Source organism: Camelina sativa, chromosome 14 (assembly GCF_030686135.1).
Source record: "Camelina sativa cultivar CO46 ecotype springtype chromosome 14, ASM3068613v1".
Lineage (NCBI taxonomy): Eukaryota > Viridiplantae > Streptophyta > Magnoliopsida > Brassicales > Brassicaceae > Camelina > Camelina sativa.
Window position 1 is genome coordinate 3,048,914 of NC_141893.1, and position 22,324 is coordinate 3,071,237.

Consider the following 22,324-nt stretch of genomic DNA (forward strand, 5'->3'; position numbering starts at 1 on the left):
AAGTTTTGTTACCTTTTTATTGAAACACAACCGACCCAAGGCCCAAGAGAAGAGTCGGCGGAACAGGGGCATAATCGTAACTTGCATAACGATGTTATTATTTTTATGTTAACCCTAGGTTTCGATGGATTCAACACTATAAAACTAAAGAGTCGTATCCCCGTGTCATCATAGCTTGCTCATTCCTTGCTTATTCACCCTAGCCGCTGCACACTCCTATCCTTGCACACTCCTATCCTTGCGAGGTAAGCGTCTTCGAACGCATCTACGAGACTGTTTCGATCCTTTTCGTTTGCTTGTTGTTATCATCTTCTCTCAGTTTGATTTTTCTTTACCTGTGTATCTCTTACGATTCGATGCTATATTGTTTGTTAATAGATCGTTTTGAGGATCTCGTCTTTGATATATAGTTTATCGTTTTCTCGATCATCGGATTGATTTGGTTCTGAGATTTTTATATTATTCGATGGATTATTAATTGGATCTGAGTGAACTAGTTATGTTGTTGTTAGGGTGTATGTGATTATCGATTTGTCTTGTGATTGGGATTTTCAGAAGCAGCTTAACGGATGTATTGTTCCTTCTTGATATCAAGTTGTGGGAGCTCTCGGACTTGTTTCTGTAGAGCTCCTCAATTATTTTTTTGTGTGAATTTAAGCTCGCTTAGCTCAGCGGTCAGAGCACCACATCTTTTTTTTGTGGTAGAGATCGGTTCGACTCCGATAGCAGCTTCTTACTGTGATTGTTGAATTTCATATTGATTGTATATGTCTACTGTGTTGATTGACTCAATAATATGATTGATCTTTCTGCAGATTGTTTTTGACGAGCAGCCATGGGTAAAGAGAAGTTTCACATCAACATTGTGGTCATTGGCCACGTCGATTCTGGTAAATCCACCACTACTGGTCACTTGATCTACAAGTTGGGTGGTATTGACAAGCGTGTCATTGAGAGGTTCGAGAAGGAGGCTGCTGAGATGAACAAGCGTTCCTTCAAGTACGCATGGGTCTTGGACAAACTTAAGGCCGAGAGGGAGCGTGGTATCACCATCGACATTGCCCTTTGGAAGTTTGAGACCACCAAGTACTACTGCACGGTCATTGATGCTCCTGGACACCGTGATTTCATCAAGAACATGATTACTGGTACCTCCCAGGCTGATTGTGCTGTCCTTATTATTGACTCCACCACTGGAGGTTTTGAGGCTGGTATCTCCAAGGATGGTCAGACCCGTGAGCACGCTCTCCTTGCTTTCACCCTTGGTGTCAAGCAGATGATCTGCTGTTGTAACAAGGTAATCTAATCTTCTTTTATATCCTCTAGTGTGAGATAATTGCTTGTTTCTCTGGTTGTGTTCTGTCTCACTAACTTGGTTTCTTCATGTTGTTTGTAGATGGATGCCACAACCCCCAAGTACTCCCAGGCTAGGTACGATGAAATCATCAAGGAGGTGTCTTCCTACTTGAAGAAGGTTGGGTACAACCCTGACAAAATCCCGTTTGTGCCCATCTCTGGATTCGAGGGTGACAACATGATTGAGAGGTCCACCAACCTTGACTGGTACAAGGGACCAACTCTCCTTGAGGCTCTTGACCAGATCAACGAGCCCAAGAGGCCATCAGACAAGCCCCTTCGTCTCCCACTTCAGGATGTCTACAAGATTGGTGGTATTGGAACGGTGCCAGTGGGACGTGTTGAGACTGGTTTGATCAAGCCCGGTATGGTTGTGACCTTTGCCCCCACAGGGTTGACCACTGAGGTCAAGTCTGTTGAGATGCACCACGAGTCTCTTCTTGAGGCGCTTCCCGGTGACAATGTTGGGTTCAATGTTAAGAATGTTGCTGTGAAGGATCTTAAGAGAGGGTATGTGGCCTCCAACTCCAAGGATGACCCTGCCAAGGGAGCAGCCAACTTCACCTCCCAGGTTATCATCATGAACCACCCTGGACAGATTGGTAACGGTTACGCCCCAGTCCTCGATTGCCACACCTCTCACATCGCTGTCAAGTTCTCTGAGATCTTGACCAAGATTGACAGGCGTTCTGGTAAGGAGATTGAGAAGGAGCCCAAGTTTTTGAAGAATGGTGATGCAGGTATGGTGAAGATGACTCCTACCAAGCCTATGGTGGTTGAGACTTTCTCCGAGTACCCACCATTGGGACGTTTTGCTGTGAGGGACATGAGGCAGACTGTTGCAGTGGGTGTTATCAAGAGTGTTGACAAGAAGGACCCAACTGGAGCCAAGGTTACCAAGGCTGCAGTCAAGAAGGGTGCGAAGTGAACTCCCATAATCAAAACTCTATCCGCAGATGAATCAAAAAATGTTGTTAGTTTGTTTACTCTAGTTTGCTATTTGGTCGCTTGTTTGTGTTACAGCTTCGTTACTTCTCCGTCAGAGCGTTGTTCCCGGAACTGGGTTCTTGATCGGAGGTGGCGGAGTTACTTAGCACCCGTGCTTTTTGTTTTTTGCCTTTAAATTGTGTTTCGAATACCTTTTTTGGATAATTGTGACATTCCTTCGGATTTTATTCTCTTATCTTGGTCGGATTTCTCCATCTCCATGTTTATCATCTTTAAACTCTTTCTCCCGGTACTAATGGAATCGTAGAATTGAAGAAACTTCACACAGTTTTCCTGACAGAAATCATGGGATTGGTTTCTTGAGATGCACCTACGAGATATGACTGTGGCCTTTCATGTGGTACTTGGCTCTTTCATTGTATGGTTTGTTTATTTTCTTTACGGCTAGCTATGTTTGAAAATCTGATCCGACTAGCAAACAGGACTATCATATCAAATAATAATCATAAAGGTACCGAACATTCTGCTACTATACATTCTACTACTACACGATGTAAAATGCCACTGACAAAATAAATAAATAATGTATTACCTCAATCAATTTGGCTACATGATAAAATCCTTTATACTATAAATCACAAGTCACTAGGCCAATTAAATCTTGTCACATCAAATTTTAGTTTTCTTTTCTAATTAAAAAAAAAATTAATAATTTAGCACACAACTGAAAAAAAAAAAAACGCCGAGCATAAAAGGAAAAAAAGGCAAAAAAAAAATAAACAGCTGATTTTTCTCCCACTAACATCTCCACGTAGTTTTACAACCACTTCATCTTCTATTTAAATCTTATTTCAGTCTTTTTATCTGTAATCTTCCCTTTTTCATTATTTTTTTTGTTGCACATCTACATTACATCTCCTATGTAATCCTCTCCTCTCCATTATTTTTTTTGATGGTTGCTCAACTAAACTATCGTTACAAGTTACAGGCAGGTAAATGTTTAAGTTTTTGTTTATGTTCATAGATTTTCTCTTCAACTTATATTAATTACAAGTTATAAATCACGCTCTCGCATTGCGCCGTCGACTCTTAGGAAGGTAGTGGTCCAAGTCATTCTCTATCATCTCTGGAAGCAAAGGAACAACGTCCTGAACAATCAAGTGTCACGCCACGCTCAAGCAATCTTCAAGCTCATCGACCGAGATGTTAAAAACATCATTACTACAAGACAACGGAGGAGAAAATTTAGAAAATTAATGGAGTTGTGGCTGCATTAAACCATCAATATCTTAGCCCAGTTTATTTTTTGTATCCTTGTTTTTATCTTTTTTGCCAATGATTTCAAAAAGGTTAGGTTTTATACGTATTGTAAAACCTGATTGTTCATTTATATGATATTTACAGTTTAGCAAAAAAAAAAAAACTTATATTAATTATGATTTTTATATATTTAGTTGGAAGATCCTAATTGTTGATGAGGAGAGGAACTGAGATAAAAAAACAATTTTTTTATTTATTAAAGAGATATTCCAGAAAAGTAGATAACACTTAGCATGTTTGTTACGTTGCCGCTTCGTCTCCTTCCGGCGGCCAAAATTTAAATGTTAATATGGCCAAATAAATGTGAAAACTGCCGTTGCGGCTACTTTTACAGAGATTGCCCGTGTATCATGTGTCGCCATGAAAAACAAGCGATAGTTAAAACTGCCACTGCGACTTGTTTTAATAGAAGCGACGACTCATTTCAAGGATTTAAACTTCGACAACCTTTAGTTTTTTAGTCGCAGGATGTGGTTGTTGCGGCAACTTAACAAACAGGCTCAATGACTCATACACTGGTTACCAGTAACGAGTACTACCTTCACCTCTATGTTTTTTTTTTTTTTTTTTGTACTCATGTAAATTCATGGCACCTACAGATTTGCTAATTTGATGATTGCTATTTCTGCACATTTATCTAACTATAATTTTTTACGATGTTTCCTGTTAAAGGAGTGCCTGAGGAATATTCAAGTGTGTTTATTGTTATCTTTTATCATATACAATATATTTTTTGTTTTTCTAATGTTAATACAACTCTGTCATCATTGTCATGTCTAAATTTCCAGGATCAAATTGAACTTCCTACTTTTAAATGCTTAATGTTTGCCAAAATCACATACATGCCTAAAACTCTATTAGGTTGTCTATTGTTGAGGTCCATCTCATAATTAAAATAATATATTAATTTCTTACAAATTAATAAGTAGTTATATATTATTTGATCACAAATAATAATTTCGTGCTTATGCACGGGACAAATACTAGTAAATTAATAATCCATTACACTAACCAATTTTGCTTTATTTAGTGAACGATATGATGGATTCTTCGTTAAAATTTAAAGGATTACAAGCCCGACTCAATTATTTTTTGGACCCTGAGCTAAAAAAATTTTTTGGACCCTATTACTCAGGCTAAAAAAAAAAAAAAAAAATTGGACCCTAAAATCAAAGGAAAAAATTCCAAATATTAAATGGACCATGTATATTTGCACCCCAGCACATGTATAGAGCCAGGTCTGATTACAATATAAGTATATAACAACTCTACCTAATAATTATACACAAATTGAATAATATAGTGGATTTTTTCATTAAAATTAAACTTTTATGTATTATTTAAAAAATGTGATTTTATTAATGGGTTTTCATCCCTTTAACTTTTATGTATTATTTAAAAAATACGATTTTATTAATGGGTCTTCATTCCTTAATGGGCTTCAGGTCTGGAAAATAAATCATTAATAGTTACAAAATGGAAAACCAAATTTTTTGGCAAACAGAAACAAAAAGCAAGATTGAAGTCGGGCTGTTAAGCGGAGGCAGAGAGTCAGAACTACTAGCTCCAGCAAATACAAGGCCCACAAATTTGTGACTACATCGATTCTTTGAATAGAGTATTCAGATACCATCACCAACGACAAGTCTAACCTGCCACAGATCTTTCGAAATAGATGAACTTCCGCCACTCATTGAATGTTGAATCCTTTTCCAAGCAAAATGACATACTCAGATCCAAGCTCTTGCTCTCCAAAGCCATGAACCGGAAAGCTTTTTTAAGGTAAAGCAAACTTCAGATATGGTCCAACGGAAACAAAACACGATGAATAGAATGAGGTAGAGGCTCAACAATCTCTCAATCGCTAAAACTCCTATTAGCCATCTAAGATCCTGAAAAGGATCTACCGTTAACCACCAGAACATTTACTGGAAAATCCACCATTCCGCAAGCGTCTTCTGCCGCTACCGCAGCCTCCAAAGTTGAGCCGTGAAAAACTTCACTGCATCTTCAAATTAGAATGAACTAGAACCGAAGCTTTTCGTCCATCAGGAAAGGACCACAACAGCAACGCCTGCCGGAAAAAACCTCATCGCTCTGATAACAGAGACGTCAGAGAAGAAAGTTTACCTCACTCTTGTAGCAGTTTGAAATCTATACCCACGATGAAAATATGGGCCAAAAATGGAAAAAAAAAAAAAAAAAAAAAAAAAAAAAAACAAAAAAAAAACTAGATTTAAGAAGAAAACTTTGGTGAGAGAAGGGAGAGTTTTGCTACAGGAATAATTGTCATTTTCACATTATTAAACTTAAACTTAACCAAGTAGTTATACACAATTGTATTTCTAAATACCATCAGCCCATGTCGTGAATTTGGCGTATCTTCTAATTTTTTTAATTTTTTAAAATTTATAATTATCAAATTATATAGTCTTGCCATATATTCTTATAAATACAGTTACATCATTTGAAGATAAGTGTCTATATAAGGTTTTGTAATCATATTTTGTTAATGAATGAGAAAACAATATTCTTAACAAAGTTTGAAATATGTTTTTAATTTTGGAACGGATCTAAACCTAATCAGTGATCGAGTTACCAAATTTATAAAGCTCGAACATCGATCCAAAGTTACAATTGCTGATTGACTTCTTGCTTTTGGTGGGTGGGTGGGTTGAAAACAGTGCTTTTGGTGGGTGGGTTTTATATCCATTTCATAGTCTATTCTGATGCGTGTAGATTTTTTAATATTAACGTGGGCTCTATAAATTAAGTTAGACCCAAAAATATATTTGTATAGAGCCCATTCCATAGCCCATAATCTCAGAATAGATTATTTGTGTTATTCAATTTAAGCCGAACGCATACTACATTTCCATTTATTATTTTTCTTTGGTATCATATTCTGAATATTGTATTTATCCATTTTGTGCTTTAATAATAAGATACTTTTCCGCGTCTAGTTGGTTAATTCAATTATTTTTCTTTTTCAGTTTAGTGAAATTATAATAAAAAACGAATTCAAATAGATAAACTTTTACTGTAGAAATTTATCTATACTTTTTTTTTTTCAGCAAAAATGAATTATATTGATGAAAAACGAAAAAGTAGACTTATCTATATTTACACTGAACTTTGTATTTGAAGTGAAGTTGTTGAACTTGAAACTCAGTAAAAAGAAACAAACTCGATCGTTGACATTAATGGTTCCCTCTTGGCTGATTTGTAGATGGAAACTAGCCATACATTGTGGGCACTACAGGAGAAAAAATCAAGTTTCTTACTTAGGTGATGACTGTGTAGGCCGGATTCAAGGTTTTACATACCTTGACTAATAGTGATTCACTGGGTTTGATCATGAATTGACCGGACTTGAACAGATTGGGATTGTGATCATGGATTGACCGGACTTGATCAGATTGGGATTGTGATCATGGCATCACTGAGATCATATTAGGAGTGTTGTGATCATGGCTTGATGATCACTCAGATCAACCATGAACTGTTTGACTATAAACAATTACAAATTTAGTTTTTCCTTTCTTTTTATGCACTTCAATTACGATTGGATCACAGCTCAAATGAGCATTCAAATCTCATCCTTGTAGCACTATACTCTCTCCATTCTTACATTTATGAAGTAATGTTTCTTGTCATGTGCTATGAAGATGTCCAAATTAACCGATAAAGGCAATACGGAAAATATTAGACTAAGATTAGACAGCAGGAATATCACAATATAACATAATCTCCAAAAAAGGTTCAAAATCAGACCACAATTTAAAGGCAAAAAAACAAAAAGCTCGGGTGCTATATAGCTCCGCCACCTCCGATCAAGAACCCAGTTCCGGGAACAACGCTCTGACGGAGAAGTAACGAAGCTGTAACACAAACAAGCGACCAAATAGCAAACTAGAGTAAACAAACTAACAACATTTTTTGATTCATCTGCGGATAGAGTTTTGATTATGGGAGTTCACTTCGCACCCTTCTTGACTGCAGCCTTGGTAACCTTGGCTCCAGTTGGGTCCTTCTTGTCAACACTCTTGATAACACCCACTGCAACAGTCTGCCTCATGTCCCTCACAGCAAAACGTCCCAAAGGTGGGTACTCGGAGAAAGTCTCAACGACCATGGGCTTGGTAGGAGTCATCTTCACCATACCTGCATCACCATTCTTCAAAAACTTGGGCTCCTTCTCAATCTCCTTACCAGAACGCCTGTCAATCTTGGTCAAGATCTCAGAGAACTTGACAGCGATGTGAGAGGTGTGGCAATCAAGGACTGGGGCGTAACCGTTACCAATCTGTCCAGGGTGGTTCATGATGATAACCTGGGAGGTGAAGTTGGCTGCTCCCTTGGCAGGGTCATCCTTGGAGTTGGAGGCCACATACCCTCTCTTAAGATCCTTCACAGCAACATTCTTAACATTGAACCCAACATTGTCACCGGGAAGCGCCTCAAGAAGAGACTCGTGGTGCATCTCAACAGACTTGACCTCAGTGGTCAACCCTGTGGGGGCAAAGGTCACAACCATACCGGGCTTGATCAAACCAGTCTCAACACGTCCCACTGGCACCGTTCCAATACCACCAATCTTGTAGACATCCTGAAGTGGGAGACGAAGGGGCTTGTCTGATGGCCTCTTGGGCTCGTTGATCTGGTCAAGAGCCTCAAGGAGAGTTGGTCCCTTGTACCAGTCAAGGTTGGTGGACCTCTCAATCATGTTGTCACCCTCGAATCCAGAGATGGGCACAAACGGGATTTTGTCAGGGTTGTACCCAACCTTCTTCAAGTAGGAAGACACCTCCTTGATGATTTCATCGTACCTAGCCTTGGAGTACTTGGGGGTTGTGGCATCCATCTACAAACAACATGAAGAAACCAAGTTAGTGAGACAGAACACAACCAGAGAAACAAGCAATTATCTCACACTAGAGGATATAAAAGAAGATTAGATTACCTTGTTACAACAGCAGATCATCTGCTTGACACCAAGGGTGAAAGCAAGGAGAGCGTGCTCACGGGTCTGACCATCCTTGGAGATACCAGCCTCAAAACCTCCAGTGGTGGAGTCAATAATAAGGACAGCACAATCAGCCTGGGAGGTACCAGTAATCATGTTCTTGATGAAATCACGGTGTCCAGGAGCATCAATGACCGTGCAGTAGTACTTGGTGGTCTCAAACTTCCAAAGGGCAATGTCGATGGTGATACCACGCTCCCTCTCGGCCTTAAGTTTGTCCAAGACCCATGCGTACTTGAAGGAACGCTTGTTCATCTCAGCAGCCTCCTTCTCGAACCTCTCAATGACACGCTTGTCAATACCACCCAACTTGTAGATCAAGTGACCAGTAGTGGTGGATTTACCAGAATCGACGTGGCCAATGACCACAATGTTGATGTGAAACTTCTCTTTACCCATGGCTGCTCGTCAAAAACAATCTGCAGAAAGATCAATCATATTATTGAGTCAATCAACACAGTAGACATATACAATCAATATGAAATTCAACAATCACAGTAAGAAGCTGCTATCGGAGTCGAACCGATCTCTACCACAAAAAAAAGATGTGGTGCTCTGACCGCTGAGCTAAGCGAGCTTAAATTCACACAAAAAAAAGATGTGGTGCTCTGACCGCTGAGCTAAGTCAATCAACACAGTATACATATATAATCAATACTCATTTAATTTAAGCAAAAATCATCTTTCTCAAAAAATTGTTGTAAAAAGCTGCTATCGGAGTCGAACCGATTTCTACCACAAAAAAATTGTGGTGCTCTAACCACTGAGCTAAGCGAGCTAAAATAAGCTATTCAAGGAGTTCATTAGCAAACAATCCGAGAGTTTCAACGACTTGATACCAAGAAGATGGAAACAATGGATATGTTATGCTTCTCCAGAATCACCAAATCACAATACAAATCAACTCACAAAAGCATCAAAAACAAAATTTTCAGAACAAGATAGATCCAATGATCGACAACTTATATTACAATCGTTTTCACTATTAAACCTAGAATTCACCAATCAATTAAGCTCTAAACCCTAGATCAGATATTCAAACGATCGAACAACATCGAAGCATATAGATACATGTAAACAAGAATCAAACCGAGAGAGGAGGGAATCAACGATAAGGGATCGAAACAGTTTCAGCAAAGATCAACACAAGCGGAGAAGAAAAAACACACAGATCGATGATGCGTACGAAAACGCTTACCTCAAAGATTTCGCCAAAAAAGTGTATAGAGAGGCTAGGGTGAACGAAGAACAAAGTAATAATGAATAAACAAAAGAAGGGGATACGAGTTTATTTATAGTGCTGAGTCGAAAAAAAAATAAGTTAGGGTTTAACATATTATTATTTGCAAATTACAATTATACCCCCTGTCTAGCCGACTATTTTTTTCCTTCTTGGGCCTGGCTTGTCGGCCTAGTTAAAGTTAATTTGAATTTGACTAAACTCTTTATTTTGATTAAATTTCACAAAACAAAAATCACTAACAAATTGGTGAGAACTGAGAACCGTAGATTATACATACAACAGTCATAACAAGATTATAGAGTCGATGAAAGCATGGCTTCAAACTGCATATCCTTTTAATGGCTTTCTTCTACTAATACAGTTTCCTCTCTGTTTTATGAACCAATTGTTTTATATGTTTACTGGTCTAGACAGACTGCTGCTGGCTATTTTAAATATCAGATGTCTATATCCAATCTCTGAGCAGAAGAGTAATAGTGTGACTCCAGCTCTTTAAGACTGGCGGATGCATCATCGGCTATTCTAGCCAACAATCGATTTGTATTCTCGGCCTCTTGATCAAACTCTGCAATTCTTTGTTCTACATGATCGTTTAGTGATGCAAATCCAGAAAATATAGCGGTTTGCTTCAGTTCCGACACTAGTTTCAAAATAGAATCAGCTGCTTGAACCTGCCACCATTGTGTTGAGAGTAACTCAGTTAACAACAAGAATAAGCTAGTAAAATAAACCACCAAGTTGAAACAACTTATTAAACAAAACTGGTATTTGAGAGACTCATTAGTGAATGTTCCTCATGAGATGAAACACTGATGCATATATATGCCTAAAATAGATCACATAAGTTAACAAAGTAAACTTTTTGAACAAAGTTAACTTATACTTTAGAGAATCATGAGTGAATGTTTCAGTGAAACAAACTTTTGAACCCAACATGAGGCGCTACCAAAACAAACCATTCGAAAAACGTAACAGAGAGATTTAAAACAGTTGGCTACTTGTGAGTTTCAAAACCTTTTGGATTGCTATAAAGAAATCATTTTTCGAATCAGATGGATTAAAGTAGTCAACTGTTACCATTCTAGAAGCTCGCATCTCCATCATGAATGATTCCTGCGAGTTCTTCATCGGCGGATCACTCACCTACCCCAAAAAAAAAAAAAAACCAAACCAAAGAATGTGGTCTCACCTCAGTAAACAGTAAATCTTAAAGCGAGAGATCTATTCACTCCCCAAGAGATTACCCGAAAGAAACCAGTTTTATACCCACCCTTGCGACATTAACGATTTGCGTGAAGTTATCGACAACAGATGTGATGTCAGATTCTACTCTCTGTAACAAGGCCTTTTGCTTCTGTAATGCCGCAGCCGCAGCAGCTGCCGTCGGTCCACTTCCTCCACCGGATCCGGCCATTCCGCCACCAGAACCACCGCCTTTATTCATTATCGGCGCCGGTCTTTGCAGATAAACGCAGAATGTTTAAGAAGATAGCTATGGAGGAGGACTCTTTTACCCCACAAAAGAAACAGACATGAAATAAGTATATTGGGCCTAAACTATTGGGCTTATATAGTTTACTTAAGTAAGAAAAAACATCCTTTGACCTCTCTCTCTCTCTGTCTCTTCTGCTCTGTTCGTGTTCGGTTTTGCACAAGGTAAGCGATTCGATTTCATACAAGCACATCTAAGATTCATCTCCCTACTTAATTTTTTTATGTGATCCCGTTCAATGAATCTCGCTTCAGTTCATTCGTTTTAGTTTTAGATCTTTTACTTCTGAGCTTCTTTGGAATATCATCGGATCCAATTACTGAATTCAGTTGTTTTTTTTTTTTTGTTCTGGGAGACATTGCTTTTGCTAGTAATTGATTAATAAAGCCTTAAGGTTTTGAAAGGTTCAGTCTTTGGGTTTGCGATAACAAAAAATCTGGTTAAAGATAGGTTGTTTCTTATTCTTTTTTGTGTGTGTGGCTATATAGGTGTTTCTTTATGCTCCCTTTTAGTGCCATTGTACATTGATCCTTTTGTAATTTTGTTGTTTCAACGCTTCCAAGTCCACTGATTTACACTTTATATCTGTTCAGGACTAAATTTATCTCATTGAGAATCGGTTTTTAAATTCTGCTGCTGTTATCAATCAGGTGCAAAATCATATTATTCTTTATGTCTATTCGGGGGTTGGTTTTGTTTCGTATATCATATGATAATTTCTGATTGCATATTCCTTTATATTCGACCAGATGGGTAAGATTGCTGATGATTAGTAAGTGCAGTTTTTGAGGCTTTTGAATTATCATGCATGTTTCCTAAAAGTTTTTGGCACTTTTTGTTGCTTACTCTTGGTTTTTTCTTTCTCCTTACATATAGGTTTCTCAAATCAGATGTTACCCTAGTTTTCTAGAAATCTTTGTCATTTATTCATGAATGAATTATCCATCAAGTATGTATAGTTGACCTTATGTTTCGAAATAGTGTGGTTAATAAATGCAATTATTTTGCAGTTTCGAAATTGGAAGAGAAGTTCCGGAACTGGTGAGCTAGTAAAATTGGTTTGCTACGATGACGCTTGGTGTTCGGCTTGTTGCTCCCTTGATTATACTTCTCCTTTTTATTCCGATTGACTTAGTTAAAGCAGAAGTCATTACACTGACCCCAGAAACTTTTTCTGACAAGGTTAGGATCTGAAGCCCTTCTTTTTGCTATATACCAAGTTTATTTTCATTTGTGTGAACTCACTGGAATCTAGTTAGGTTTAGAATATGTGTTCTGTGCTCCTTTGATGATCCGATAGTGAGAACAGGTTAGCGGCATCTGTATTTTGCCCACAAGGGTTATTTCTGATCTATCTCAGTTGAGACTCCCATTTCCGTTTAGTTTTGTTTGAATGACTAGCTTGCTTTGACTGGTCTAGTAGCTACCAGGGATTCAAATGTTTTAAGAGATGTTTTTATTTTTACGTTCTCTATATGGAGCATTCTCATAGATGCAAATTCCCTATCTATGTTAACATTATGGTTTTGGATTTTAAAAGTTAAATCAATTTGTAAAGCTAGCCCTGTCAAATAACATAAATCAACTTCAGATGGTTGCATCTCTTGGTGTAGCATCTACAGTCATAGTTAAGACACAGAACGGGATGTTTACTCTCACCATGTTTATTGGTTCAGGTGAAGGAGAAAGATACTGCCTGGTTTGTAAAATTCTGTGTTCCTTGGTGTAAGCACTGGTTAGTGTTCTTGTTTCGTGAAAATTATACGTAATTAATTTCGCTTGTTTATCACTTTGCTGATGAAAATGGATCTGAATGACAGCAAGAAATTGGGGAATTTGTGGGAAGAATTGGGAAAAGCAATGGAAGGAGACGCTGAGATTGAGATTGGTGAAGTAGATTGTGGTACTAGCAGATCTGTTTGCACCAAAGTTGAGATTCACTCATATCCAACATTTAAGCTATTTTACAATGGAGAGGAAGTTACAAAATACCAAGGTAAACTTGCTTCTACATGCGTTCCGTGGTTGTGCACACACAAGCACATGAATATTTTAACCTTTTGTAATCCTATAGTGAGTGATACTATATGCTGATCTTTCTTTTTCTATACATGCATTTATAAACTCAGGTAAAAGAGATGTTGAATCGCTCAGGGCGTTTGTTGTAGAGGAAACGGAAAAGGCAGCAGAAAAAGCACAGCTTGAAGACAAGGAACTGTGAACCTGATACATTCCCTTGAGTTTTCAGTTTGCTTATGGTGTTGTGACTTCTACTGTTAGTTAGATAGGCATGGCTTCAAAATTCGGTATTCCATTGATCTAGTCCAGCACAATGGAGGAACATATCGTTGGTTTTTCAAACCATACTGTTTTGCTAAAATTTTCAGTTTCCAACTTTTCCATTTTAATTACAGTCAGACAAGCAAAGACACGTGTACGTAGTGGAGATTCTTTACAAGTTTGTGTTGTATGTTTGTTCGTTTTAACAGCAGCTGCAGACAAAGGTTCTTGCTTCGAAATTTCATATTCAGTGGAATGTAAGAACAGTGTATGTTGTCCACCAACTGATTTAATGAGTGGTTAAAAGAAAGCATCCTCAATATTTACTTATCACAAGAATAAGCTGGCTACCGAAAGAGAACTAATCTCACTACTTCCGTCAATGGCAAAATGAGATGGCGTTTCCTAACATTGCACCTCCACTGTCCCAAGCAAATCCATTTTCTTTAATTGTCAATTTCAATTTCTGAATCAACAACTTGGAGGATGTTAAGGGCTGAAGAACCGAGACTCATCCCGCGAACAACACCTCCGTATCTCCCACCTTGATTCTGTGGCATATTAGTAACATAGAGTCCCATAGTGCTGTTCTTCCCTGTTCCATTTCCAAACAAGTTCATCACAAACCAAAAGACCCATTTCACACGTTTTGAATATGTGGCTGTTCCTTACAAGTTATAAAAAAATACACTTATATTCATCATTACCTGAAGAGTAAACTGCACTTTCTTATCCCAGTACAAGGCAAACGTTGGGGGGCTTTGCTTTTCAACAGCAAGAACACATGCACCAGGATGGAGCGTCGAAGGTACACCCGCTACCACTGCGATGTATTTCTCTGGGAATCTCTCTTTTGGGGGAAGAACCCCTAAGAATAACGGGTTCTTGCTCGCCTGAGTCCCGGTATAAGAGCTGGGGTCCAGATGTAACATCCATTTTGGAGGTTCCAAGAAGGCACAGAACAAGTACAGAAGCAGATGAGAATCGGTTGGAGGCTCCAGGCTCCATTTCTTGTTTCTCTCACGTGTATCTGCCCTTCCATTGTATTAATAGTTCTTTACACAAGTTCCTTCCGCGAGCTCTGCCATAAGCCAAGAGTTATATAAGAGTCACGATAATTTTACTAAAAATTGAAATGGAATTTCTTTTGAATGTTTGATACCCCGGATTCTTTGCACTGTGTAATCTGCTGGAATGCTGCTGCGCGGAAGTAGGCCCTTGACCCACTCTCCTTTCATTAAGCCCTGAAGCCTTTGATGTTCACTTATACCTGCATGACGGGGATAAGTGCTGCTTGCTGTTGCTGTTGTTGTTGCTGGAACTGCTGGTTCTCTGTTCGCAGCTTTTCTGCAGATGCCAGAAGAAAGAATTAGCGACAACACATAAAATGACATGATATCATTATTTCTCTCAGATATCCAACCAATTCCAACATTCTAAATTCAGTAATATTAAGTTGAATATTATTTTCAAAAGAACAGAACAGTACTTCAACTTAACAAGGACAACCTTGCGGACCACATCACTCTAGAAGCTGTAGGAAAGTTACTTACGCATGGAAGCATCGATAGTGAAGAATAGCATCTTCATCGAGAGAGTAAGATGGCTGCCACCTCTTTGTTCGATCAACTGGTAAAGCTGTCGTAGCTGTTCCATTTGTTGGCAAATCACTTCCAACTTGACTTACTGTGACATTAAGACCTAAGTTTGACGCTGTTTGCATTACCTGCACAAATGACAAAAGTTACAGCAACATAAAGAAACATGAAATTCTCCTTCTGCATCTGATTCGAATGTGGTCATCAACTCACTCATCAGCAGACCAATGTTTATTTAGAAAAGAATTGAATATACGAACCTGTATATGACTGGTTTCAACCTTGTTGAGCAGAGGTTTGAGCAAAACTGAGGAACACCATTGCCTTAGTCGGTCACGCCAGTCTTCTATCTGAGGGTAGACACCTAGGTGCCCAAAACCTTCGATAGCCGCTTCTAAGGACATTGGGTTGGGGAAATCGCCCTCTCCTTTCTTTGGGGAAGTCGTAAATTTCTGAGCCCCACGAGACATCCTGACAGGTCTTAGTGGTGTACTCCTAGTAGTCCCAGAGGCACCAGTTGAACCACCAACTGTACTTGGACTAGCCATGGCAAAACTCCCAACTGTTGGTGGGGGCGTCAGCATCTTCCCAGCGGACTCAGTGATTTTCATATCTATTTCTGCCAAAAGCTGCTCAAGCTGATCCTCTGTAGCTATTTCTTTTGCAGAACTCCGTCTACCAGACCAAGGACTAGGAACAGCTTTATCCTGACCAGACGAAGCACGGTTAGAAGAAACTGGTGAGCTAGAAGGGACGAGATACAAAGACGGTGAACCCATTTGCTTGGAGGGAGTGCTAAATGGACTCATCTGGTTCCCACCACCAGAAGACTTATGCGCTGACCCAGTCAGAGTTTGATGATGTATTGGTTAAGCGGCTCCAATGACTCTGAAGGTTTCACTGCGGGACGACTCTTTGGAAATTCTGATACACTCTGGTCAGCTTTTTTCTTTATCCCAAGAAGTTCAAGCTGACGATTAGATAGAGAAAAGTGATCTTTGGTTTCTTTAGAGGAAGATTTAGTTTCTGCTCGAGGAGAAAACTTTGCTCTGTGCAGAGATATGCCTTTGGACAAAGCCAACACAGCTCCAATACAAAACAAAGTCACCAGCCCCTGCCAGGCCTTCACAGTAACATCTGAAACATAAGGTAGATAATATTAAGAATCTAAACACATAAGAGAAAAAAGGAAATCTGTCAAGAGAAAATGTAACTCACAAGCTGCCTCTCGGGATAATTCCAAACTGCCCCTTCCTCTGTTTCAATATCATTTTCATGTTTTTAGTTCCAAGATTTTTTTTGTTTCCTGTTATGATCTAATGGGTTTCGTGAAGCTCTGTTTCTCCTTTTTGTGTGGATGAAGGTTGAAGAAACTCCAAGTGGTTTTCCTTTCAAAATGGAAGAAAAATCATGACATAGACTATAAAATATGAAGGAGAGAGTGTTAAAGTTGAAGCACACATGACCAATCTTGTGACAGGTGACAAATAAGATGATGACGAAGGGGCAGAGAATGAAGAAGATAAAGATGAGGATAAACCAGAGAAGCCGAAGCAATCCAATATGCCTCTCTTAGTAACTCTTAGTAACTCTTGATATGAATAGATCCAAACAGAACCGAATAGTGCTACAAGTACAAAATTTGGAAGGCAACGAACATTTGAAAATAAGTGTATCTCAAAGTTTGACAAAGTTCCTGAGAGTTCTAAACCACAGTAAGTGCTCTCGACTATCTTTGTTAATCATGTACTCGTGCAAGAAGTTAATCATGCTCGGCTTTATCCCTCTAATCTCAATGTACCTATAGAAAGCCTTCCTTAGCTTTTCATCCAAAACCCTGCAGAAAGAAACCATCAAAGACCATGACTTTGGTTCTTGTAACATCCAAAGCTTTAAAACTTTTTTCTCCAATTAATTTACCTGAAGGAAGGGCCTTCATAAGCAAACTCATCCTTGGAAGGATCATAAGGAAATGTAACCCACATGTCCTTGATTGCAATCCTGTCTGGAAAAGCAGTACATCTAAATTCCAAACTTGGTCCTGTCTTTTTCGAAAGAGTTACTAAGAGAGGCACATTGGATTGCTTCGGCTTCTCTGGCTTATCCTCATCTTCATCTTCTTCATTCTCTGCCTCTTCTTCATCATCCTCATCTTCTTTGTCACCAGTCACAAGATTGGTCATGTGTACTTCAACTTTAACACTCTCACTTTCATATTCTCTAGTCAATGTCACAATCTTTCCTCCAGGTTTGTCTTCCATTTTGAAAGGAAAATCACTTGGAGTTTCTTCAACCTTCATCCACACAAAAAGGAGAAACAAGAGAGATTATATACAACTACCATTGAAACAGAGCTTCACGAAACTCATAAGATCATAACAGGAAACGAAAAGATCTTAGAACTAAAAACATGAAAATGATATTGAAACAGGGAAATTAGGGTTTTACTCGCTGGTGATCATCAGCATTCTTGGCAAAACCAATCTCCGTTTCAATGATTCGAAGAAGCGGATCGGTTGGAGAAGCTTTCTTTCTGTTTCTGGTCGATGTGGTGAAAGGAATATTATGAGAAAAAGACGGCGTCAGATGTTTCCGACTGCAGTGACGGGACCGGTCCAGAACTGAAGTGACGGAAGAACGGTTTTTGCAATAATTTGCGACAAACCGAGAGGCTGCGCGACGTACAAAAGTCGCCATTTTTGTGTCGGAGCTCCTCAAATTGGAAAAACCGGAGGGTATTTAATTCCCTATAAGGTTTAATAGAGCAAATTACAGATTTAGCGGAAATTGGATAATAAATCTAAGAAAATTGCTAAAAATACGGCCTTGATAGGCCGATTGGCCCATTAAAATATATCTAATTAAAATATTAGAAAACCGTTTCCATAATTCTTTAAGCGCGACTTAGATTATAAATCAGAGAAAATCGCTAAAAATATGGACCTTTATGGGCCGATTGGCCCATTAAGATATATCTGATTACACAGTAAGTTAGAAGACCGTTTTCATAATGATGAAAACCTAGTTTGCTTTATTCTTTCAGTCGTTGCCTTGGAGTACTTGGGGGTTGTGGCATCCTTCTCCAGAATTACCAAATCACAACATAAATCTACTAATAAAAGTATCAAAAACAAATTTTCAGAACAAGATAGATCCGATGATCAGACAACTTAGATTACAACCGATTGCACTATTAAACGTCGAATTTACCAATCGATTAAGCTCTAAACCCTAGATCAGGTTCAAACGATCGAACAACATTATAGCATATAGATACATGTAAACAGGAACCAAACCGAGAGAGGAGTGTAACAACGATAAGGGATCGAAACAGTTTCAGCAAAGATCAACACAAGCGGAGAAGAAAAAACACACAGATCGATGATGCGTAAGAAGAGCTTACCTCAAAGATGTCGCCAGAAAAGTGTGTAGAGAGAGGCTAGGTTGAAAGAAGAACAAAGTAACAGAATAAACAAAAGATGGGATACGAGTTTATTTTTAGTGCTGAATCGAAAAGAAAAAATAAATTAGGGTTTAACACAATATTATTTGCAAATTACAATTGTACCCCCTGTCTCGCCGACTATTTTCTTGGGCCTTGCTTGTCGGCCTAGTTAAGTTAATTTGAATTTGATTAAACGTTTTCGAGTGGTTAAAAGAAAGCATCCTCAATATTTACTTATTACAAGAATAAGCTGGCTACCCAAAGAGGACTAATCTCACTACTTCCGTCTAACAATGACAAAATGAGATGGCGTTTCCTAACATTGCACCTCCACTGTCACAAGCAAATCCAGGTTCTTTAATCGTCAATTTCTGAATCAACAACTTGGAGGATGTTAAGGGCTGAAGAACCAAGACTCATCCCGCGAACAACACCTCCGTATCCCACCTTGATTCTGTGGCATATCAGTAACATAGAGTCCCATAGCGCTGTTCTTCCCTGTTCCATTTCCAAACAAGTTCATCACAAACCAAAAGACCCATTTCACACGTTTTGAATATGAGGCTGTTCCTTACAAGTTATAAAAAAATACACTTATATTCATCATTACCTGAAGAGTAAACTGCACTTTCTTATCCCAGTACAAGGCAAACGTTGGGGGGCTTTGCTTGTCAACAGCAAGAATACATGCACCAGGATGGAGCGTCGAAGGTACACCCGCTACCACTGCGATGTATTTCTCTGGGAATCTCTCTTTTGGGGGAAGAACCCCTAAGAATAACGGGTTCTTGCTCGCCTGAGTCCCGGTATAAGAGCTGGGGTCCAGATGCAACATCCATTTTGGATGTTCCAAGAAGGCACAGAACAAGTACAGAAGCAGATGAGAATCGGTTGGGGGATCCAGGCTCCATTTCTTGTTTCTCTCACGAGTATCTGCCCTTCCATTGTATCCATAGTTCTTAACACAAGTTCCTTCCGCGAGCTCTGCCAAAAGCCAAGAGTTATATAAGAGTCACGATAAATTGACTAAAATTTGAAATGGAATTTCTTTTGAATGTTTGATACCCCGGATTCTTTGCACTGTGTAATCTGCTGGAATGCTGCTGCGCGGAAGTAGGCCCTTGACCCACTCTCCTTTCATTAAGCCCTGAAGCCTCTGATGTTCAGTTATAGCATCAACGCATTCCTGCATGACGGGGATTAGTGCTGCTTGCTGTTGCTGTTGTTGTTGCTGGAACTGCTGGGTCTCTGTACGCAGCTTTTCTGCAGATGCCAGAAGAAAGAATTAGCAACCATATGTAGACCCAAACATTTTGCAACAACACATAAAATGACATGATATCATTATTTCTCTCAGATCTCCAATCAATTTCAGCATTTCTGAATTCAGTAATTTTATTGAGAAACATCAAATCTTAAGTTGAATATTATTTTCAAAAGAACAGAACAGTACTTCAACTTAACAAGGACAAACTTGCGGACCACATCACTCTAGAAGCTGTAGGAAAGTTACTTACGCATGGAAGCATCGATAGCCTGTACAAGGTTAGCGCGTAACTGATGAAGAATAGCATCTTCATCAAGAGAGTAAGATGGCTGCCATCCCTTTGTTCGATCAACTGGTAAAGCTGTCGTAGCTGTTCCATTTGTTGGCAAATCACTTCCAACTTGACTTACTGTGACATTAAGACCTAGCTTTGATGCTGTTTGCATTACCTGCACAAATGACAAAAGTTACGGCAACATAAAGAAACATGAAATTCTCCTTCTGCATCTGATTCGAATGTGGTCATCAACTCACTCATCAGCAGACCAATGTTTATTTAGAAAAGAATTGAATATACAAACCTGTATATGACTGGTTTCAACCTTGTTGAGCAGAGGTTTGAGCAAAACTGAGGAACACCATTGCCTTAGTCGGTCACGCCAGTCTTCTATCTGAGGGTAGACACCTAGGTGCCCAAAACCTTCGATAGCCGCTTCTAAGGACATTGGGTTGGGGAAATCACCCTCTCCTTTCTTTGGGGGAGTCGTAAATTTCTGAGCCCCAGGAGACATCCTGACAGGTCTTAGTGGTGTACTCCTAGTAGTCCCAGAGGCACCAGTTGAACCACCAACTGTACTTGGACTAGCCATGGCAAAACTCCCAACTGTTGGTGGGGGCGTCAGCATCTTCCCAGCGGACTCAGTGATTTTCATATCTATTTCTGCCAAAAGCTGCTCAAGCTGATCCTCTGTAGCTATTTCTTTTGCAGAACTCCGTCTACCAGACCAAGGACTAGGAACAGCTTTATCCTGACCAGACGAAGCACGGTTAGAAGAAACTGGTGAGCTAGAAGGGACGAGATACAAAGACGGTGAACCCATTTGCTTGGAGGGAGTGCTAAATGGACTCATCTGGTTCCCACCACCAGAAGACTTATGCGCTGACCCAGTCAGAGTTTGATGATGTATTGGTACAAGCGGCTCCAATGACTCTGAAGGTTTCACTGCGGGACGACTCTTTGGAAATTCTGATACACTCTGGTCAGCTTTTTTCTTTATCCCAAGAAGTTCAAGCTGACGATTAGATAGAGAAAAGTGATCTTTGGTTTCTTTAGAGGAAGATTTAGTTTCTTCTCGAGGAGAAAACTTTGCTCTGTGCAGAGATATGCCTTTGGACAAAGCCAACACCGCTCCAATACAAAACAAAGTCACCAGCCCCTGCCAGGCCTTCACAGTGACATCTGCAACATAAGGTAGATAACATTAAGAAACTAAACACATAAGAGAAAAAAGGAAATCTGTCAAGAGAAAATGCAACTCACAAGCTGCCTCTTGGGATAATTTTCCAAATGTTAAAGCATTGGTCAACCATTTCTCCCTGCAGCGACAGTGTTATAAACAAGCAAACTCTTAGTCAACAATGCAAATGAACTTTCCACTAGCGAGTTTCATCATCATATTTTTCCATAGAGAAAACAAACGAAAAGGAAACACAGTAAGGACTCAAGTCGGGAAAATCTCTCTAGCTAAACCAGCAGATAATATTCCAAAACCTAGACAAAAACTCAATACAACTAAGAGGCAGTACGAAGCTGAAGCTATAGCTGGCACGTACCCGGCCACGAAGGAGGAGATGAGAGAGAAAGCGGAAGCGGTGGAGAGCAAGAAAATGAAGAAAAGGACGGATTTCGAGGGACGGAGGCTATTGGCGGTAGAAGCGGCGGCGAGAGCAGGGTTCCGGTACACAGAGAACTTGGATGGCTTCGGAGAAGGGGACGAACCCTGAGTGGTCCTCCTCGCAACAGAATCCATGATGGCAAGAAACGATTTCTCGAACAAACCAAAGAGAGGAGGGAATCGGGTTTGAGGGATCGCCCGTCCGGCTTAGAGCTGCTCTCTCAGTCGCTGGAAAATACCCCCAAATTCTTTATTTGAATTAACTCTCAGAACAAAATTGCTTCTTTAACTAACCATTTTATAAAACAATTATTATCGTCAACTAAAAACAGGATTAACACTTCAAAAAATAAAATGTGAAAAAAAGTAGAAAATAATTAATTCAATTGGTTTATAGAAGAATATTTTCTTGATTTTCTTATATTTGGCTTGTTTTGCCAATATATTTACACAA

General features: G+C 39.2%; 6 protein-coding genes, 1 long non-coding RNA gene and 1 pseudogene across 13 annotated transcripts; 3 read left to right on the forward strand and 5 right to left on the reverse strand.

Annotated features, from left to right (window-relative positions):
- The first annotated feature begins 44 nt into the window (after nt 1–44).
- LOC104739376 (elongation factor 1-alpha 1) lies at nt 45–2,558 on the forward strand. Its single transcript, XM_010459704.3, has 3 exons — nt 45–245; nt 816–1,297; nt 1,397–2,558. The coding sequence occupies exons 2-3, from the start codon at nt 836–838 to the stop codon at nt 2,282–2,284; spliced, it is 1,350 nt and encodes a 449-aa protein (XP_010458006.2). The 5' UTR covers nt 45–245; nt 816–835; the 3' UTR covers nt 2,285–2,558.
- Nucleotides 2,559–3,157: 599 nt separating this feature from the next.
- LOC147927792 (uncharacterized) lies at nt 3,158–3,669 on the forward strand. Its single transcript, XR_015579537.1, has 2 exons — nt 3,158–3,296; nt 3,398–3,669. It is a non-coding gene; the product is annotated as an uncharacterized LOC147927792 (long non-coding RNA).
- A 3,671-nt stretch (nt 3,670–7,340) lies between these two features.
- LOC147927793 (elongation factor 1-alpha 1) lies at nt 7,341–18,697 on the reverse strand. Of its 2 annotated transcripts, none has more exons than XM_087484217.1 (3): nt 18,667–18,697; nt 8,588–9,069; nt 7,341–8,488 (listed from the first exon to the last, which is right to left on the reverse strand). In XM_087484217.1, the coding sequence occupies exons 2-3, from the start codon at nt 9,047–9,049 to the stop codon at nt 7,601–7,603; spliced, it is 1,350 nt and encodes a 449-aa protein (XP_087340343.1). In that variant the 5' UTR covers nt 9,050–9,069; nt 18,667–18,697; the 3' UTR covers nt 7,341–7,600. The 2 variants fall into 2 exon arrangements, with proteins under 2 accessions (XP_087340343.1, XP_010458008.1); XM_010459706.2 differs by lacking the exon at nt 18,667–18,697 and adding an exon at nt 9,849–9,965.
- Nucleotides 10,137–11,341, reverse strand: LOC104739380 (mediator of RNA polymerase II transcription subunit 22a). The gene is made up of 3 exons (XM_010459714.3): nt 11,164–11,341; nt 10,971–11,036; nt 10,137–10,564 (listed from the first exon to the last, which is right to left on the reverse strand). Exons 1-3 carry the CDS (start codon nt 11,335–11,337, stop codon nt 10,331–10,333), a joined length of 474 nt encoding a protein of 157 aa, XP_010458016.1. The 5' UTR covers nt 11,338–11,341; the 3' UTR covers nt 10,137–10,330.
- Nucleotides 11,188–13,975, forward strand: LOC104739379 (protein disulfide-isomerase 5-1). 3 transcript variants are annotated; one of them, XM_010459711.3, is made up of 6 exons: nt 11,188–11,549; nt 11,979–12,035; nt 12,396–12,567; nt 13,062–13,120; nt 13,206–13,381; nt 13,515–13,975. In XM_010459711.3, the coding sequence occupies exons 3-6, from the start codon at nt 12,454–12,456 to the stop codon at nt 13,604–13,606; spliced, it is 441 nt and encodes a 146-aa protein (XP_010458013.1). In that variant the 5' UTR covers nt 11,188–11,549; nt 11,979–12,035; nt 12,396–12,453; the 3' UTR covers nt 13,607–13,975. The 3 variants fall into 3 exon arrangements, with proteins under 3 accessions (XP_010458013.1, XP_010458014.1, XP_087340345.1); XM_087484219.1 differs by having other exon boundaries at nt 11,547–11,835; XM_010459712.3 differs by lacking the exon at nt 11,979–12,035 and having other exon boundaries at nt 11,425–11,549.
- On the reverse strand, nt 13,894–16,521 carry LOC104743077 (uncharacterized; annotated as a pseudogene). Its single transcript, XR_015579964.1, has 6 exons — nt 16,482–16,521; nt 15,524–16,400; nt 15,219–15,391; nt 14,828–15,012; nt 14,373–14,746; nt 13,894–14,260 (listed from the first exon to the last, which is right to left on the reverse strand). The product of XR_015579964.1 is annotated as an uncharacterized LOC104743077 (transcript).
- LOC104739378 (uncharacterized protein At2g39795, mitochondrial) lies at nt 16,844–18,774 on the reverse strand. 3 transcript variants are annotated; one of them, XM_010459709.3, is made up of 5 exons: nt 18,667–18,758; nt 18,207–18,375; nt 17,712–18,010; nt 17,184–17,557; nt 16,844–17,100 (listed from the first exon to the last, which is right to left on the reverse strand). In XM_010459709.3, the coding sequence occupies exons 3-5, from the start codon at nt 17,958–17,960 to the stop codon at nt 16,941–16,943; spliced, it is 783 nt and encodes a 260-aa protein (XP_010458011.1). In that variant the 5' UTR covers nt 17,961–18,010; nt 18,207–18,375; nt 18,667–18,758; the 3' UTR covers nt 16,844–16,940. The 3 variants fall into 3 exon arrangements, with proteins under 3 accessions (XP_010458011.1, XP_010458010.1, XP_087340344.1); XM_010459708.3 differs by lacking the exon at nt 18,207–18,375 and having other exon boundaries at nt 18,667–18,774; XM_087484218.1 differs by lacking the exon at nt 18,667–18,758 and having other exon boundaries at nt 18,247–18,376.
- LOC104739377 (uncharacterized) lies at nt 18,755–22,190 on the reverse strand. Its single transcript, XM_010459705.3, has 7 exons — nt 21,809–22,190; nt 21,516–21,571; nt 20,557–21,434; nt 20,226–20,424; nt 19,774–19,971; nt 19,319–19,692; nt 18,755–19,206 (listed from the first exon to the last, which is right to left on the reverse strand). The coding sequence occupies exons 1-7, from the start codon at nt 22,003–22,005 to the stop codon at nt 19,066–19,068; spliced, it is 2,043 nt and encodes a 680-aa protein (XP_010458007.2). The 5' UTR covers nt 22,006–22,190; the 3' UTR covers nt 18,755–19,065.
- Between the last annotated feature and the right edge of the window lie 134 nt (nt 22,191–22,324).